The following is an 18,842-nucleotide window of genomic DNA, read 5'->3' on the forward strand; positions in this document are numbered from 1 at the left end:
CAGTTAGAAGTTTGTGTGACAGCTCTAGGAGGAGATAGAATTGCAAATTTAGTCTCGGAAGAAGAAGAATAAATAAATGAAAATAATAAGTTTAGAAAGGATAACAGTAGTCTGGCTTTCACAAGCCAGCCTAATTATTAGGAAAAATTATATAGTATAAGACAGTGTTTCCCAACCCTGTTCCTGAAGGCACACCAACAGTACACATTTTCAATGTCTCCCTAATCAAACACACCCAAAATGTAAAGAAGTACATCTTAAAACTATGTATAAATTTAGCTTGACAAGGAATTAATTTCTGAGATTATGATTTAATATGCATTATAATGTTTGAAAAGTCTGTAATTCTGATGTAAAAAAAACTAACAAATGATTTTGATTTAAAGTATAGTTAAATAAAACAGGAAACTTCTACTTTTGTAGAAAAATGTAGATATAGTGTAATTTTAAAACATTTTAAAATACTTCACTCACAAATGTAAAGTGTTGAAAAGAAGCACCCCAGTTAATGTCTTTAAAAATGAGGTATAGTCTTAAATTATCCACTGTAAACATTGATTGTGCCAATTAGTTCATTCATTTATTCATTTTCTTTTCAGCTTAGTCCCTTTATTAATCTGGGGTCACCACAGCGGAATGAACCATCAACTTATCTAGCATATGTTTTACTCAGCCGATGCCCTTCCAGCTACAATCCATCACTGGGAAACATCCATACACTACAGACAATTTAGCTTACCCAATTCACTTTTAGCTAGGGTTAGGTACCAAAACCCGGTGCCATTATAGCACCGGTTCCTTTGTAACCGGTATGTACCGGATCAAATCAGCATATGAATTTCAGTGCCTAATTTCGGTGCCACTGGTGCTGCGACAAGGACGTAAGAAAGGGGTGCATCAAAGGCACACATAAGTACGCGTTATCACACCATCTCTAAACATTTAATTCTAAACAACTTTGAGGAATACGGACAGGCGATGTCAGTCGTTTGTTCTTGTTGCTTATAGGGAACGGACGCACGCAGTACAGCGCATTCGGTGAGTGAGAGCGACTCTCTTCAGATCAACACGCATGTTCATCAAATTTGCTTTTAAGCGTTTTAAAGCGTATTTTACAAGCAAGGATTCTAACACAACAACGTGAAGCAGATGATTTACAAAAGTTGTGTGTAAGGGGGAAACACGTCAAACTTAATGACACATTTGAGGGCTCAAAGGCAGAGGAATGCACTGTCTCTGACATCATATTGCACTTTCAATGAGTATGTACATGGACACCAGTGCTCCGATTTTAATATGATTCAGACAATACTCTGATTTAGAGTCTAGACTACCATGTAAACAGTGATTTTTTAATAACATTAAAAGGACCACAGACACCAGCATCACGAAATGTGGAGGTTTTTCTTTCCATTTAGCGTGTGGTATCAAATTCTATTAAAAAGAGCACTCTTCCATCAGTCCCCGTGTCAACAAGCTTGGCCCCCCTCAGGCCCCCAGAAATTTGAACGCGTTTTTTTGTGTCAAAATGCCATGGAGAAGCGAGATCAGCCATCGATGGCAAACTGTGGAGAAATGACTGAGGCCTCTTCCTGCGCGCTCTAGGTGACACTTGTACTCGCTCTCTATGTCATTACGGTGATGCGGTTATTAGCCTAGTTCCCGGCATTCGTCAGAGGTTGACGCCCAAAAGACAGGTAATAGCGATTTTAACACTTTTAATATAGGAAGTGCTCGGCTATGCAGAGACCATTATTAATCAGAAATCTAGTGTACATAGTTTTCGGAAATGCAGTATTGAATTTACAAACAGTTGGCAAGTACCAAAGAACAGATGTAACACAATCAAATGTTGTTATCAATCACACTCCTGTAAGTCATATTCAACTCGTTCAGTTTTGCTTTCATTCATTTTTGATTTCTGTCTTCAACACATGATTTATTTACAACACATTTTTAAACATAATAGTTTAACTAACTAATTTCTAATATCTACTTTTTTATCTTCCCCATGATGACAGTCAGTGCATAACATTTTACTAGTTATTTTGCAAGACAGTTGTCAGACAAAGTACCTATAAGTGTCTTTTATTCAGATTAAAGTGTATTTTAAAGACTTAATAAGTTAACTACATCAGTTGAAATAATTAGTCAAATTATTTTGTAACTGATTTGTTGTGTATATCAAAAAATATACAGTAAATATTTCTTAAGGAGGCTAATAATACTGACCTTCATTTTTTTATTTAGAAACTGCTTTTATTCAAGTAATAAACAATAAGATATACGACTTATTATGACTCCAGAATAATTTTTTTTTTTTAGGAAACACTGAAAATTTTCAGAAACATTATTTAAAATGAATGAGAGGGCAAAAAAAAGCAACTCATGTAAACACCATGATCATATTATTGTCTTATTCAGATTAAGACAAATCATTAAATTACTGATAACCATGTAAACATAGTCACAAGCCCCAACCCCGGAAAAAAGGAGTTCAGTATTTTGCTGACAGCCTTTCCACAGGTTAGTAGTAAGATAATGTATTTTCATAATGCAAATTTTAAATTCATGCTAACCAACAAATGATCAATGGAATTATATTAATGTAACTCAAATATATAAAATATAAATTGATGTTTACTTTAAACTTTAATTATATTCTTCTATTAAAATTATTTCTTAAAAGATTTTGTCAAATAAAACATTTTTCTAGAGTCATCCACCATAATTTTGTGGCTCAAAAGTATCGGTTCAGGCACCGTTTTGGCACTGGTACCGTTTTAAAAGTATCAATTTTGCACCGGTATCGAAATAATCCCAAACGATACCCAACCTTACTTTTAGCGCATGTCTTTGTACTGTGGGTGAACTTAATTTTTGATGGTCCGTTTGTTGAATTTAAGTTACATTGCAACTAATTCTCATTAGATTATAAGCAGACAGTTTGATTAGGGTTATGGTTGGGGTTAATGTTATGGTCAGTGTAAGTTGACATGTACTTGCAAAGATTCTTATAGTCAGTTAAATGTCTGTTGAAGCATCAGCATCAACAGATATTAAGCAGACAGCCTATACTCAAATGGAGCATCAAAATAAAGTGTTACCGTAAAATCTCAAATTGTTGTCTTATACCGTCTTCTAGGCCAGTGTTACCCAACCCTGTTCCTGGAGGCACACCAACAGAACATATTTTGGATGTCTCCCTTACCTCACCCATTCACTTCAGGTTTTGGAGTCTCTTTTAAAATTCTGGTCAGTTGATTCAGGTGTGTTGGATTAGGGAGAGCTTGAAAATGTGTACTGTTGGTGTGCCTTCAGGAACAGGGTTGGGAAACACTGTTCTAGGCTAAAAGATGGAACCATTTTGAAAGAAAAACAGTGAGAAAAACACAACACATCGGGGTTGGTTGTAACAGGTTGTTACAAATAAGCCACACACCACTGGACACCAATTAAACGAACAAAATAATTGTTGAATTTTGAGTGTAATGTTGAGAGCTTTTTATATAAAAATGTTTTTTAATAGAAAAAAATTATTTTATTGCTAATAATGCAAATAAATGCAATGGAAAATAATGGATAAATGGAAAATAATGCAAATAAATCCAAATGTGTTTATCCAATAAATAAATGAATTATCATGCGATGCTATGTAGAATAAAAACAAATTGGGCCAAGTACTGAGAAAATTCATTCATTCATTTTCTTTTTGGCTTAGTCCCTTTATTAATCTATTTTTTCGGGTAACTATTAATGTATTTTAATTAAGTTAAATATTTTAGAGTTATTAATGTGAGACTATTATCAATATAAATGTTTATACAAAATTTACAGTAGCTGTCGCACAGTATCAGTGTCATTTCCACCACAACACTGTAATGTCGCATTAAAAAGTTTGTCATTCCAGATTTAACAACATCGGCAATAAACGCACCTGGAAATCTGCAGATACTATAAAACAGTTCATGAGTGATCTTGGTCTTGGTGATGGTTGGCGCCTCCAGCATCCAGACATCAAAGCATTCTCATTTTATTCACCAGTTCATCATTCGTACTCCCGCATTGACTTCTTCTCAACAGTAATTCTATTATATCAAATATTTCTGAATCAAAGATCCACCCAATAATCATTAGTGATCACGCTCCAGTAACATTAAAACTAAATATAACCACCGCACATAAACCCATTTCTAGATGGCGATTTAATACTTCTCTTCTCCAAGACCATGATTTTGACAGCTATTTTAAGAGAGAGTGGGCATGCTTTCTAGAGATGATTGACTCTCCTGAAATATCTCCATCTCTTCTGTGGGAAACAGGAAAGGCAGTAATAAGTGGAAAAATAATTTCATATTCGGTTTACAAAAAAAAATAAAGAAAAAGAACCACAAGCTGAACTGGAACAGAAAATTAAAGAACTAGAAGACATTAACATAAATAATCCAACAGAAGAAACACAAGATACACTGAGAAAATGTAAATCACAATTAAATAAACTACTTGATGCACACACTCAATTCCTTATTCACAGACTACGACAATAACACTTCCATCATAGTAACAAATCTGGTAAATATCTGGCTAATCTAATCAAACACAACAAAGAAAAAACAACATTATCAGTCATTAAGGACTCAGCAGGGAAACCCACCAACTCACCAGAAGAAATAAATCAGATCTTTCAAAAGTTTTACAGCAACTTATATTCCACTGAAAAAGACCCATCCCAGGATGACATAAATTCATTTCTTAGCAATATCAACTTACCTCAACTAAATGAACAGCAAATAAATACTCTTGAATCCCCTTTATCAGATCAAGACATTTTTAATGCACTTAAACTTATGCCCAATAATAAATCACCAGGTCCTGATGGTTTCCCTGCTGAGTTCTATAAACACTTTTGGTCTATTTTATCACCACTTTACATCCGTTTATTTAATGAATCAAAACAAAAATCAAAACTTCCAGATACCATGAACACAGCCACAATTGTACTCCTCCTCAAACCCAATAAAGACCCAACATTACCATCAAGCTATCGTCCAATTTCATTAATCAATGTAGACACTAAAATAATTGCTAAAGCACTTTCCTATAGAATAGAAAAAATCATGCCATCCATAATTCATCCAGATCAAACCTGTTTCATTAAAGGTAGACAATCATCAAATAATACACGCAGACTCGTTGACCTAATACACCACTCATCAATAAACAAAAACAAATCTATCATAGTCACCCTTGATGCAGAAAAAGCTTTTGATAAAGTAAGCTGGATATTCCTGTTTTCCACATTAGAGAGGTTTGGTTTTGGGGAGTCATTTATCAACTGGATTAAAACTCTCTACACATCACCATTAGCTACCGTCATTACTAATGGACTAACATCACGCAGCTTCACACTACACCAGGGAACTAGACAAGGATGACCACTCTATCCCTCCCTATTCACCATATTCATCGAACCACTTGCAGCAGCTATCCGTCAAAACAACCTCATCAAAGGAATTCAAACATTAAGCATAAACAACAAAATAAGTCTTTACGCTGATGACAAATTATTATACTTACAAAATCCCCGAACATCATTACAAGAAACAATAAAACTTATTGACACTTTCTCAAATATTTCTGAATACTCAATTAACTGGAATAAATCTGCTATACTTCCGGTACATTCCGATAGTGTGGATGTGACATCCCAAACATCACAAATCCCTCTGTGCACCTACTACATCACATATTTGGGTATCAATGTTTCCCCCAGGCTGACAGAGTTGTTTGGTCTCCACTATACCCCACTACTTAAAAAAATAGATGACGACCTTCAACGCTGGATGAACTTACCACTATCCATCATGGGCAGAATATCAGTAACCAAAATGTCCATACTCCCAAAAATAAACTATTTATTTTCAATGATTCCAACACAGCCTACTCGTACATGGTTCAAAACTCTAGATTCAATTATCACAAAATTTTACTGGAAAAACAAGACCCCAAGTATTAAATTGACAACCCTACAAAAACCAAAATCACAAGGAGGATTAGAAGCACCACATTTTTACTATTTTTTGGCAAATCAGCTTCAAATCATACACAAGTGGATTAAACCTAACTCATCAGAATACACCTGGCAAGATATTGAACAATCAATCTGCAAAGACATTAACATTTCAGAATTACCTTTTCACAGTCAAACAATCAAGAAACATCACTGCTTTAAAATGCAGACAATAGAAGCAACTCTGACAGCCTGGTGGAAATTCCATCAGGTCACAAATTCCCCACTCACTCCATCTAAATACACCCCAATCTGGAATAACCCTGATTTTGTAGCTAACAAGAAACCACACTTCCGCACATGGGCAGATAAGGGAATCACACAACTTCAGCATATCTTTCATAATAATAACCTGGCACAATTTTCGCATAAAGCCCAGACATTCAGCATTGGGAGTAATTGCTTCTTGGAATATTTACAAATCAAATCGTCAATTAAACCAAAATTACTTAACCAATCAATCAATCAAGACCTTCCCCCTCAAATCTCAGAGTTTATTAATATATCTTACTACAAAAAATTGCTCTCCCAAGTATACAAAATGATATCAAAATCAGACAATGCATTAGTTCTACCAACTGCTAAATGGGAAAAGGACTTATCCATTACTCCCAATGCTCCACTCTGGACTCAAATTTGCAAAAACACATTTTCCATGACTAAAAATGCTAATTTACAACTTATACAGTATAAAGTACTTCACAGATCACATCTAACTGGGCAGAAATTATTTCAAATGGGTTTCACATATGTGGGTTTTCACAAATATGTTCACATTGCACACTAAACACCCCAGACACTTATCTTCATGCCTTATGGCATTGCACTTCAATTAAAACATTTTGGGAAAAGGTTACTGACTCACTCTCCAACTTAATGGGATGCAACATCCCATTGTCTCCTTCCCTCTGCATATTAGGTGACATATCCACAATAGATATAAATAATAAAAATGGTCAATTATTTCTGGTGGTGCTAACTATTGCCAAGAAAACTATCCTCATGAACTGGAAATCAAGAAATACCATTCACATCTCATCCTGGAAAAATATATTAACAGAATTCATCTCCATAGAAGATTCTCTTTGCCTGAAGCCATTCCCCAACAACACCTTCATCAGTACATAAACAAGAGGGGAGGGGGAGAGGGGGTCAGGTAGAGGTAAGAGAAAAAATAAAAAATAAATAAAAAAATAAATAATAATAAAAAATAAATAAATGTCTTTAATATCAAATCTAATTAAAAATAAATAAATTAAAAGGAAAAAACAAAAAGTTTTTCATATTAATCTTATTAATACTTCCCCACATTATAATTCGTTATTTACAATTTTCTTTATTTCCCCTTTTGTTCTATTTATTCTCCTTTTCTGTTTCTATCAAATGTATTTTTCTATTTTATTTATTTTTTAAATTTATTTATTTTTTAAATTTTTTATTTTTTTTGTTTATTTAGTTTTTCCTCTCCTTTTTTTCCACAACCAAGTTCCATATAACTTCAAAGGTAACAATAATAATAATTATTTGATTTAATGGAAAGAAGAAAGAGAAAAGAAAAAAATAAATAAAAAAATAAAAAACTCCTTGCATATACTTACATATACTACACTCACAGGGTAAGTGTGGCGTGGGCATGGCAGCCTGTGCACTGCACTGGACTGATCCATGCCACACGTCATACTTTTTTAATGCATCACATAGCAACTGACAAACAGTATACACTTTAATGCAGATTTTATACCTTCCACCACCTCAAATTATTGTAAAAGCTGTTGTTGTTTTATTATTATTATCATTATTATTATCATTATTATTATCGATGTTAGTATATCATAGTTATCACGTTTATTGTTCCTCCTCTTGATCTTTCATTTTTTTTCTTCTTCTTATTATTATTATTACTATTATTAATAACAAATCCTAGTATTACCTAAATTCTTCTTTTCAATATTATTCTTTACTTTGAGTTTTTACTGTCTGTATATTATCATAGTAATGTTTTTTTTTTCTCTCAATATTCTCATTGTCTTGTCTGCTGCAAATTGTTTCCACTTCCTTTTTCTTCTTCTACTCTTTCTTTTCCTTCCTTTTCTTTTTTTTTCTCTCCTTTTTTAATTCTCTAATCTTCTATTTCTTCTCTTTCCTTTTTCTACTTATTATTATTATTATGATTATTATTATTATTATTATTATTATTATTATTATTATTATTATTATTATTATTATTATTATTATTATTATTATTATTTGTTCTCTTCCTGAAATCCCAACCCCCCATCACCTCCTCACTATTATCATCAATACTATTACTTCTACTTTTGTTATCATTATTATTAGTACTGTCCTGACTTGTCCTGTTATCTCTTTATTATCATTATTATAAGTATCTCTACCATTGTCATTATTCAGGTTGCTGTAGTTGTAGTAGTAGTCATGGTAGTAGTAGTAGTAGTGGTTGAAGTTGTAGTTTGGGTTTTTGAAGTAGTAGCTGAAGTAGTATCTGTAGTAGTAGATGTCGTTGGTATAGTGGTATCAGAAGTAGTGGATGTGTAGTAGTAGTAGTAGTCGTTGTCGTTGTCTGTGTAGTAGTATCAGAAGCAGTAGACGTTGTTGATGTAGATGTTGTAGTAGCAGTCATTCCTGTAGTAGTATCAGTAGTAGATGTAGTAGTAGTATCAGTGCTAGTAGTCATGGTAATAGGTTCAGTAGTAATACACATTGTAGGAGTAGTAGTGGTTGTGGCTGTAGTAGCAGTAGTAATAGTTGTAGCATTAGAAACTCTCTGTAGTAGTAGTAGTAGTAGTTGGTGTAGTACTTGGGATTTATTTTTATTATTATTTTTTATTATTGTAGTGGTTGTTAATGATTATTACTGTTGTCCTTTCTTGCTTGTTTACTGTCATTATTACTATCATTATATCACTAGCATTGTTGTCACTCCTTATAGAAGTTACTTGCTTCATTTAGCGACTGTTATTGTTCCTTTTGTATGTGCTCTGACCTGTTTACCAAGTTACCTTTACATGCACACACGCGCACACACACACACACACACACACACACACACACACACACACACACACACACACACAAACACACGCACCTGCCGGTACTTGATTGTATTGTTGTTGTTTTTTGTATTTTTGTTATTGTTTCATTGTCTTTGTATTTGCATTATCTCAAATTGTGTACCTTTTGTAGATTCTAATAAAAAAATAAAAAATAAAAAAAAAGTTTGTCATTCATTCATTTTCTTTTCGGCTTGGTCCCTTTATCAATTTGGGGTCGCCACAGTGGAATAAACTACCAACTTATCCAGCATATGGATGCCCTTCCAGATGCAACCCATCACTGGGAAACATCCATACACACTCGTACACTATGGACAATTTTAGCTTACTCAATTCACCTATAGTGCATGTCTTTGGACTTGTGAGGGAAACCGAAGCACATGGAAAAAACCCACGGCAACATGCAACATGGGTGAACATGCAAACTCCACACAAAAATTCCAACGGATCTAGCCAAGGTTTGAACCAGTGACCTTCTTGCATGTGAGGCGACAGCACTACCCACTGCGCCACTCCTATTAAAGTTTATGTGAAAGATTATTTAGTTGGTTTTTATGAAAATGAATAGCGACATCAGAGCACGTTCAAGATAGACGGAAATAAAATTTTCATCAACAACACATGAAGAAAAATCAAGATAAATATTGCTTGATAAAGTAATAGCACAAAACAAAAATCATGCCAACATGGGGAGAACATGCAAACTCTACGCAGAAACTCCAACTGACCCAGCCAGGGCTCAAACCAACGACCTTCTTGCTGTGAGATGACATCGCTACCCACTGCGCCACCGCACTAATGAATTAATGAAATGCTTTAAAACCAGCCCTATCAGTTTCATTGTCCAATCCTTGTAGATGTGTAATACTTTTTATTGTTTTATTTATTTATATAATATTTGAATAACATTATTCACAGTATGCACTATACTGTTCATCTGTGAGACAAATCAGTTTTTTAGATCAATCCCAGCTTTACACATGCAAAAAATGTGTGGTTATGCTTAGTAATTTTGTAAATTGAGTTTAATACGTGTGAGTTTAAGAGTTTAATATTTTTTTCTAATAAACATCTAATGTTTCTCAACATTAATATTGATTCATTTTCATTTCAACAACACTCAGTCATTTCCATCACCACACACATTTTTAAAAATATTTAAAAAGTTCTCATCACACATTAAAAATGTATTCACAATTTATGAGTTCATGCTTTATTTTAATATGCAAATGTAATTAATTTAGTTTCTAATAATAAACACTTCTATACAGCTTAAAGTGACATTTAAAGGTTTAACTAGGCTAATTAGGTCAACTAGGCAGGTTAGGGTAATTAGGCAAGTTATTGTATAATGATGGTTTGTTCTATAGAGTATCGAAAATAAAATTAGCTTAAAGAGGCTAATAATTTTGACCTTTAAATGGTTTTTAAAAAATTAAAACCTGCTTTTATTCTAGCCGAAATAAAACAAATAAGACTTTCTCCAGGAGGGGAAAAAAAATTCTAAATGTATATATGTATACAACACTTCTGTCTGGTTCTCAAATCTGATTGGCTGATAGCCTTGCAATATTTTGCAGTAACAGCACTCATACAGCCTCCTCACCCTTGTGTATTACTCCGCCCACATAGAGTGACAGCAGATCAATACATCACTACAGTTTGACAAATACTGCAGCTGTTGGACAACAAAATGGACTTTTGAGGCCTTTTTTAGACAAGAATGTAGTTGTTTAGATTGCAACTGCACAGTTTATTTATAAGGATGGTTAATTATTGTGATCTCCCGCCTGCAACAGAAATACTGGGAAATCTCTGTAGACTGATGGCATTTCATGTCGTTCAGCCTTATAATGATAAAATGTCAGCAAAATCACCCGTTTTGTCATCACTCTAGACATTACGCAAGAGAATCATTCAAATACTAGCTCTAAAATGACGTTTGTGGATTAGCAAATGTTTCTGCTTTTCTGAAGGTCAGCTGCAGATGTGAAGTAGAAAGTAAGAAAGTAGTTCCTCATACAAACAGATTTTTCAGACTGTTTGATTTTCTTTTTTTTATACACCATTATGCCATCAAACTATTGTATAAATGCAATATCACACTCTTAGCAGTGCTCTTTGGCTTTATATCGTCATGCGGCCTCGAGCTAATGCACACCTCCCACCAGTGCCGATATACAGCCATATCGCACTGCTAATCGTGTGAAAAAAATACGTAAATAATTTAATGCAGATAATGAGTCAGAACATAGTACAATATGTTGATTATGTTTCCACCCATTGCGTGTCCGCAAAATTGCCATTATCTCTGTTCAGTTATTATTCAACGTCTTAACAGTCTTATATTTTAAAAGGATGACAGGCCTATATAAAGAGTTCAATTTGTGTTTTGTTCACAGAATTTTTCATAAATCTAATTTTCTGCAGTTAAACTCTTCTATACTCATTGTAAAAACATGATTTCTGAAAACTACTAAAAACTCCACAATATAAAAATCTGATATCTCAAAATTACAAAAATATGTGCTTTTGTAAATAAACTCATATATATCCTGCTGCTGCCGTGCTGGGGTTTTTGATCTGTCTGTATAGACTGGAGTATTATTAAATATTTGTGTTTCATATTTCATCTTTTATCTTTATTAATTAACTATACAGTGCACCTGCAGATCAGCTTCTGACATTTTCTATCACCAGTGTAGGACTTTTAATGTTGGGTTATAAACTCTCGGTTTACCTTCTTAATAAAAACCAGTACATCATATTCCACCTGCATGATGATGTTCTGAAGGCCCCACATCCTGTTCTTTAGGACTGAGATTTCATTCCGTCTCATTTCTTAATCAAGCATGCCGAATTGTACATTATAAAGCCATTATATATTTAAGGTCTTCGCATTGCTCAGTCTACTATTTTCAATGGTCGTTGACTTGCTCCTGAATATACCCTCACCATTTGTTTGTTACCTTCTTTAGCCATAATTTCCATCCATACTCCAAGCATTGACTCCATACTATCTGGATACAGCCTTTATGATCTCGCAGTGATGCAATGTCAGACACAATTCACTCAATGGAGCTAGTGACATCACCGTGAGGGTAGGGTTAGGGTGGGGTTATGTGAGGCCATTAATAATACAATGCGTAATACAATGCAGTTCTTAAGTGTAACAATCAGAGAAGAGAGTTTTCTAATTAAATTGCATTCTTATAATTATAAAAGTATTCCTTAGGTAAACTTGGATGTGATTGTTATTAAATGATAGAATCTTTACAAAAACGTGCTAATGTTGAGTTACTTGCATAAAAACATGTATGAATGTGTGTTGTTTCAAAGACTCTGCCATATAAGGTGTTCATGCCCGTACAGAGTCTAGTGTGACAAAAAGTGTATGTGTGAGGCTTGGTGAACACATGTTATACCAGCAGCAGTTAAAAGTGAGAGAAAATATAAAGAAAATAGGAAGTAGAAAATGAGAAGCAGCCTAATATATTACCACATCAGAAAATGGGCTAAAACATTTGATACATTTTTTCTTTTTTTCATGTATTTTTATGTGCTACCCAACTATTGTACTGATTATTTAAGAAAAAGAGAGAAAAGAAAAGTTAAAAACAAGGATCGCATAGACGTAAATATATCAAACTACTATTTAAAACAAGACTTGAACACTGTGCTACGTCCGACATATTGCACTATTATGTCTTTATTTTCTTTTTCACTCATTTATAACCTGTTTGAACACATTTTTAATAAGTTTTTATCTGTTTTAACCATTTTTAATTATTTTAATCATTGTTATTATCTTGTTTCTTTTATTCTTGTTTATGTAAAGCACCATTGTGTATGAAATGTGCTATATAAATAAACTTGCAATGCTTTGCTTATGTCTTACATACAGCCTATACATTTGTCTGGCAGGTAAAGGTTTGTTCTTGTGCGTATGCTCTCTATAACAGGAATTAATATCCATTTAAATTAATCCAAACTAATCTGTGTTTACGTGATTTAATTTCACTTTAATGAATTAGCAAGAAGTAACAATGTTAATTTGTCAAGTTAAATTGTGTGGAAATATTGGAATTCTACACAGGCACAAGACGCTGTAATTTTGCTGGTGTTGTGGAAAGTAGGGGTGCTGTATTTATGACCATGAAGCAGTAATTCATGTCAAGAAAATTCAGCACTAAATCATTTAGTCATTTCAAATGTCAAAATGTATTAATACAGAATACAGTAATTCTGAACTGAAATAATATTTCACTGTATTTCTGTTTTTCTTCCAGAAATCTTCCACACTTTTAAATGGTGATGCAACTATGATACAAACCTCATATGATCTATTGGTTTCACCTTATAGTAACTACTGCATGTATCATCCCAAAAATCAGTATTAGGACAAACAATTACTGACAAACTGAAATATCTGAAGCAAATTTCACTTAATAAAATATTAACAGGTAGGTTAAAATATTGAAACATTAATAGGATAGCTCACCCAAAATTGAAAATATGCTCTAAATTTACACATCAGGGCATCCAAAATGTAGGTAACTCTTTTTTTAATCAGTTGAATATTAAAGAAGATTTTAGCTGAATCAGTGGTCCTTCGTGATTTGTATAATCTCCTCAAAAACTAAAAAATTAAATTAAATAAATAAATTAATAAACAAACATTGAACTGCATTATATCACCAATGACCAATGATTCAGCTAGAAATCTTTAATGTTCTACTGAAGAAGAAACAAAGTGACATACATCTTTCATTTTGACAATACAAAATCTGGATCAGATTCTAAATTAGATAATTTTTTCAAATGTGGCAAATGATTCTGAGTGTTTCTTTTCTTATTGGTCAAGTGATTCATGAAACCATTCATAAACAATTAAGTGCTTTAAAAATTTAAGATTTTTATGCTCAGCATAGTTTCCCCTATGCTGGTTTCACCAGTTTATTACCATAAAACCTGTTTTAAGAAAGAATATTCTGTTTTTCCTCATAGCAATATTTGAATATGAAAAGTTAATATCAACCATAATTTCACAGCTCTCAGCAGTGCTAGATTGTGATTGGTCAGTAACAGCATTTCAAGGTGTGTTATTTCCTGATAGCAACTGGTAAGACTGAAAACATGCTCATACAATCTGAACTGAAGTGAGCAGTGTTTTTTCATAGAATCTTAGTGTTTGATTATCTAATAAAATGATAGGCTGAAATCAATATTTCGTGCATAAATATTTAATTACCATAAATTAATTATTCAAGTATTGCAGGCTTACTCTCCGTTGTTTCACATAGACAAGATCGCTTTGTATACCATTATAAAATGAAATTAGATATTTTGCATACAATTATTCACTTTTGGTTGGAAGAAGCTGGAAGTGAGACTGAGTAGGGTTCATTCTGTGAATAAAAAACAAATGGATGTCAAATATTGTTACTTAAAAAATGGCTCCATTGATATGTCCTATTTGTCCTAAATCTTCAGAAGTGCTGTCAGGTCAATAGAATAAGTCATTATTGACATGGTGGTCCAGAAAAACACAATCTGCCCACAAAGAATTTCAGCAAACAATAAATCAGAGTCAACAATTTCATAATATTCACCAATGCACAACTGATTGTGTTTCTAAATAATGGATGAAATGCCCTTTGGGAGATTTTCTGTTAGAATGAAGGAGCTGCAGTTCCAGTTTGTTCAGGTTCTGTGAGCAAAAAGATATGTATTTCCTGGAGATTATGTGTTCATGTTTTTACACACTGAAGTTGTCCTAACACAAATAATTTGTGTGGAATCCAGCATTTTTTTTACAGCATAGATCTTGCATACAACTGTTAGGCTGGTGTGCTACAGTAGACTCACATCTACAATAAATACCAAATTTTGTTCATTGTTTACTTTAAATGATTTTGGAACAATATACTGTAAACATAACTGACTGAAGTCATCCTTCAGCTTGTTAGCCATGAGCAATTATTAAAATAAACTAAAATAAAATTAAACAAAATAAAATAAAATAAAAAAGCCTTTCATTATGTGGTAATATCTACTTTACTATATGTGTAAGTCTGTGAAAATATGTTATTTAACAACTAGCATTAACTGGGGGTTTATTAATTAGCCTAACGAATAGAAATGAAGTCACTTTCGAGGTACTGCAGTCATTGAAAGCTTTGGATTACTGATAATTTCAAAACCATATCAATAAATTTTGTTTAAAAAATTTCTTAATCTATTCCCTCTTTGCGTAAAGTACATTGCATAAAGCATAAAGTATACAAAACATCCATTATCATGAACTAACACATTTATAACATCACAGAAAAAATAGGGGAGAAACACTGAAAAAGTAACTGTTGTTTGTCAAGTTCAAGTTATCTACTTTTTACTTGGTCTTCAAACATTTATTTATCTGTTCCCCATCTTAGCAGACACTTCATTAATACATGTTTTGCCTTTGTTTCTTTACACGACTCAGTCGTAGTTATTGTACATCTTCTGACCCTTACACCGCTTTTTGTAGTTAGCAGTATGGACCAGGCTTCTGTAATTTTTTCCAAAACTCAACTTGGTCATTCAAGCTACGTGTTGTTGTGGCAATGAGTTTTGAATAGTGACATCGGTTGTAGTCCACAGGGAATACATTGAAAAGACCTCCATTGGGTGGATTGGTTAGACCAATTCCTAAATGCTGCATGCACAACCCCAGGAATACATCTTCTATGTAAACCGGTTTAACAAGTTGGGCAGCTTCAACAAGTTTCTGTGACAGGTCTATAGAGAAGACATATCCTAAGCCCAGAGCATAGGGGGGATAAAAATCTGGGGCGTATGTTGTTTTCGGAAGGTACCATTTAGAATCGGGGTTTCTCAATACCACCGCTCCTCTAGCCACGAGTCCACTCATATAGTTCTGCTTTGGTGCTGACTGAAGCAGGCTCACTAGGTTTTTCACATTGAGGAAAATATCAGAGTCAACCTTCATTACGTACGAGGCGTTCTGGCAGTAAGCAGTCAGCCATTCCATCATTACCATTGTCTTAATGGTGAGATTGTAGTAACTGTCCCAGAAATCACTTTGCACAATGTCATGATACTGCTCGCTTTCCTTCCACAGATCTTCATGAAGCTTTTGGCTATCTTCTGAAGTGGAGACACCTAGTAGGAATAATAAGGTCACCACCTTGTCCCCCACTAACCTCTCTGTACCCCACGTTGAACGGACGGCATCCCGTGCAGCCTTGTTGCTGGGAGCGACTGGTATTAACAACACCACAAATGGGTTTTCCTTCTGGCACTTCTCTGGTTCATTCACGATGAAATGATACTTTGCTGGGTAAGCCACACAATAGGGTTCTGGAGGCTTCCACGGTTCTTGGGTAGTCACTGCTGATGGTGTAGTCAATGAAACATTGTTGTCTTTAATAAATAATCTAACTGTCGATGTCCAGGCATCTGAAAATTCATAGGGGAGGATGTAGTAACACAGGCACAGGACCAGCAGAACCATAAAAACGCCAAGTGAGCGAAGAGATTTGCGTCCCCAGATTGATTGTCCATGGCTAAAACAAGAACATATGTTTGTAATGTATATGAAATTAACTTTACACTTTAATACAACAATACAATACAAAACTTTATAGTCAGACTTACATCTGAAATGTTTATGTTAAATACTCCTTATAAAGAGACATAGACTTTTATAAAGGGCATACATAAAAAACACACAGATCTTATTCAACTCAGATACAGCCTGATGTATCAAGGAATGTTTTAATTTCACTTTATTAAAGCATAGGGGTTTAAGCCAATGGTTAGAATTTAATGGTGTAAATTCATCATTTAACACAATGAGCACAATCAAAATGATGTTCCTTGCCAGCTCTGTGAGGTATTTGTAATATAAAAGGTCGTATAATTTCTCAAGAGGCTTTCCTAAAAATCTTTAAGAAGATTTTAATCTGGTTCATCCAACTTTGTTTTTAATCTCACAGACAGACTCATAAACCAGACAGAATTACAATACTCATAAGTACGGACACATTGTAAAACCCAGGAGTCAACTTTATCAAATGAAATGAGTGTAGCTAACTCAAAATTGACTGAAAGTTAATTCTACTCATTTGAAAAGAGTTTTGAACTCAGTGTTGAAAGTAATGAGCTAATTAAATACCTCAGTACTTCGACTTAAATGGAGTAAGCTCACAGTACTCATATTTTTTAACTCAAATGGTTTGTTGCAATCGGTTTCCTCAAATGGTTTGAGTTGTCTTAACTAATTGGGTTTTACAGTTGGATTGAGTTCTTTTCATTTATTGGGTTTCACTGTGCTCAAATTGCTTTATTTTGATTCAATCGGTTTCCTCAAATGGTTTGAGTTACCTTAATTTATTAGGTTTTAAAGTGCATAAAAAATGTTCAAGAATCTTTTTCGATGCTCCAAAACATCTAAGATGACGTAAAAACAATAAATAAATCTGTATTAATTGAACATAAATTCATTTATTATCTTAGTCACCTTTAAGATTTACTAATACGTTATTAAAACCCAGGCACTAATGAACAATTATATTTTAACTAACATTAATAAATTAATAAATGTTGTCAAATGTTTGTAGAGTGTTTTCAGACAGCAGTTCTATACAATAAATTGATTAGATAAAAAAAAGATAGACAGGAAGATTTAATCTGTTTAAAATCTGTCCAAAATTGTCAATAGAAACAAAATCCTGTGCTCGATCATTTCTATATGACATTTTTAAAGCAAATCCTTCTCATTCAAATTGAACCCTTATTGTTACACCACTTAGATTTATTTTATCTTCAGTATACAAACAGAAGACACCAATCAAACAAATCAAGCGTATTATGATGTACTGGTACTTTACCTTAGATCTTCGCCGTCCTGCACCATATTTCCTCTGTAACTAGAGTTTCAGACACATGATGGTAAACTTGCGGTGTGAGTGTTGAGTACGTAGTGAGCCAAACCTTTTACTTTTTTGCATAACCAGTTCCACCCGTCTACCGCATCAGGAGAAAATGAGACCAACACTATTCTGATATATAACAAAAGCAAAAGAGCAAACATCTTCTGCCTTGAAGATTATGTTGTATACAGTACACGTCAACGCAGGTGTGTATAATTAAACACCAGTAGCTGTTTTTTTTTTTTTTTTTTTACTTTTCATTACTACAGTACAATACCCTGAGATGATAATGTTTTCAGTAACCATGGGGTTGTTCTTAGAATGACAAAAAATAATCACAATCAACCCAGAGAGAAGTTGTGTTTCTGTCCATACACATAGCATGACTAGACAGTATAAATAGTGTGCTTTCAAAATCTCATTCATTTATGGGAAAACCACAGTATATGTTAGTTTAAAATTGACTGGCTTCATTTGACTGAGATGCATAGTTTGTCATTGTCGTTGATTGTTTAATACTATAATTATATACCCATGTGCCTTATTTGTGTTAGCGTAATTATCTGAACATGCTCCTCCCAAATCCTTTTAATAAACTATTATGTGTGTTAAATGCAAGAACATAATTGTCACAGTCATCAGTGGTCATGCCCTTTATGGCCACTAGAGGTCTCTATTTCTGTGTTCTGGTTGTGTTTTCCTGGCCTGATATTCCCATGCACACCATAGCAGCAATCCCCTGTTTACTCATAAGTTGTGCCCCCT

General features: G+C 33.7%; 1 protein-coding gene across 1 annotated transcript; it reads right to left on the bottom strand.

Moving 5' to 3' along the window:
* Positions 1 to 14,374: 14,374 nt before the first annotated feature.
* Positions 14,375 to 18,116, bottom strand: LOC130232951 (beta-1,3-galactosyltransferase 2). The gene is made up of 2 exons (XM_056462936.1): positions 18,036 to 18,116; positions 14,375 to 16,709 (listed from the first exon to the last, which is right to left on the bottom strand). The coding sequence occupies exons 1-2, from the start codon at positions 18,059 to 18,061 to the stop codon at positions 15,671 to 15,673; spliced, it is 1,065 nt and encodes a 354-aa protein (XP_056318911.1). The 5' UTR covers positions 18,062 to 18,116; the 3' UTR covers positions 14,375 to 15,670.
* Between the last annotated feature and the right edge of the window lie 726 nt (positions 18,117 to 18,842).

This window comes from Danio aesculapii, chromosome 7, assembly GCF_903798145.1.
Source record: "Danio aesculapii chromosome 7, fDanAes4.1, whole genome shotgun sequence".
Lineage (NCBI taxonomy): Eukaryota > Metazoa > Chordata > Actinopteri > Cypriniformes > Danionidae > Danio > Danio aesculapii.

Excerpts from the sequence above, each read along its gene's own strand:
- LOC130232951 (XM_056462936.1), bottom strand. The coding sequence starts at position 18,061 with ATGGTGCAGGACGGCGAAGATCTAAG. Across the intron at positions 16,710-18,035 it reads CAGGACGGCGAAGATCTAAG|CCATGGACAATCAATCTGGG; the intron begins GTAAAGTACCAG and ends TTCTTGTTTTAG.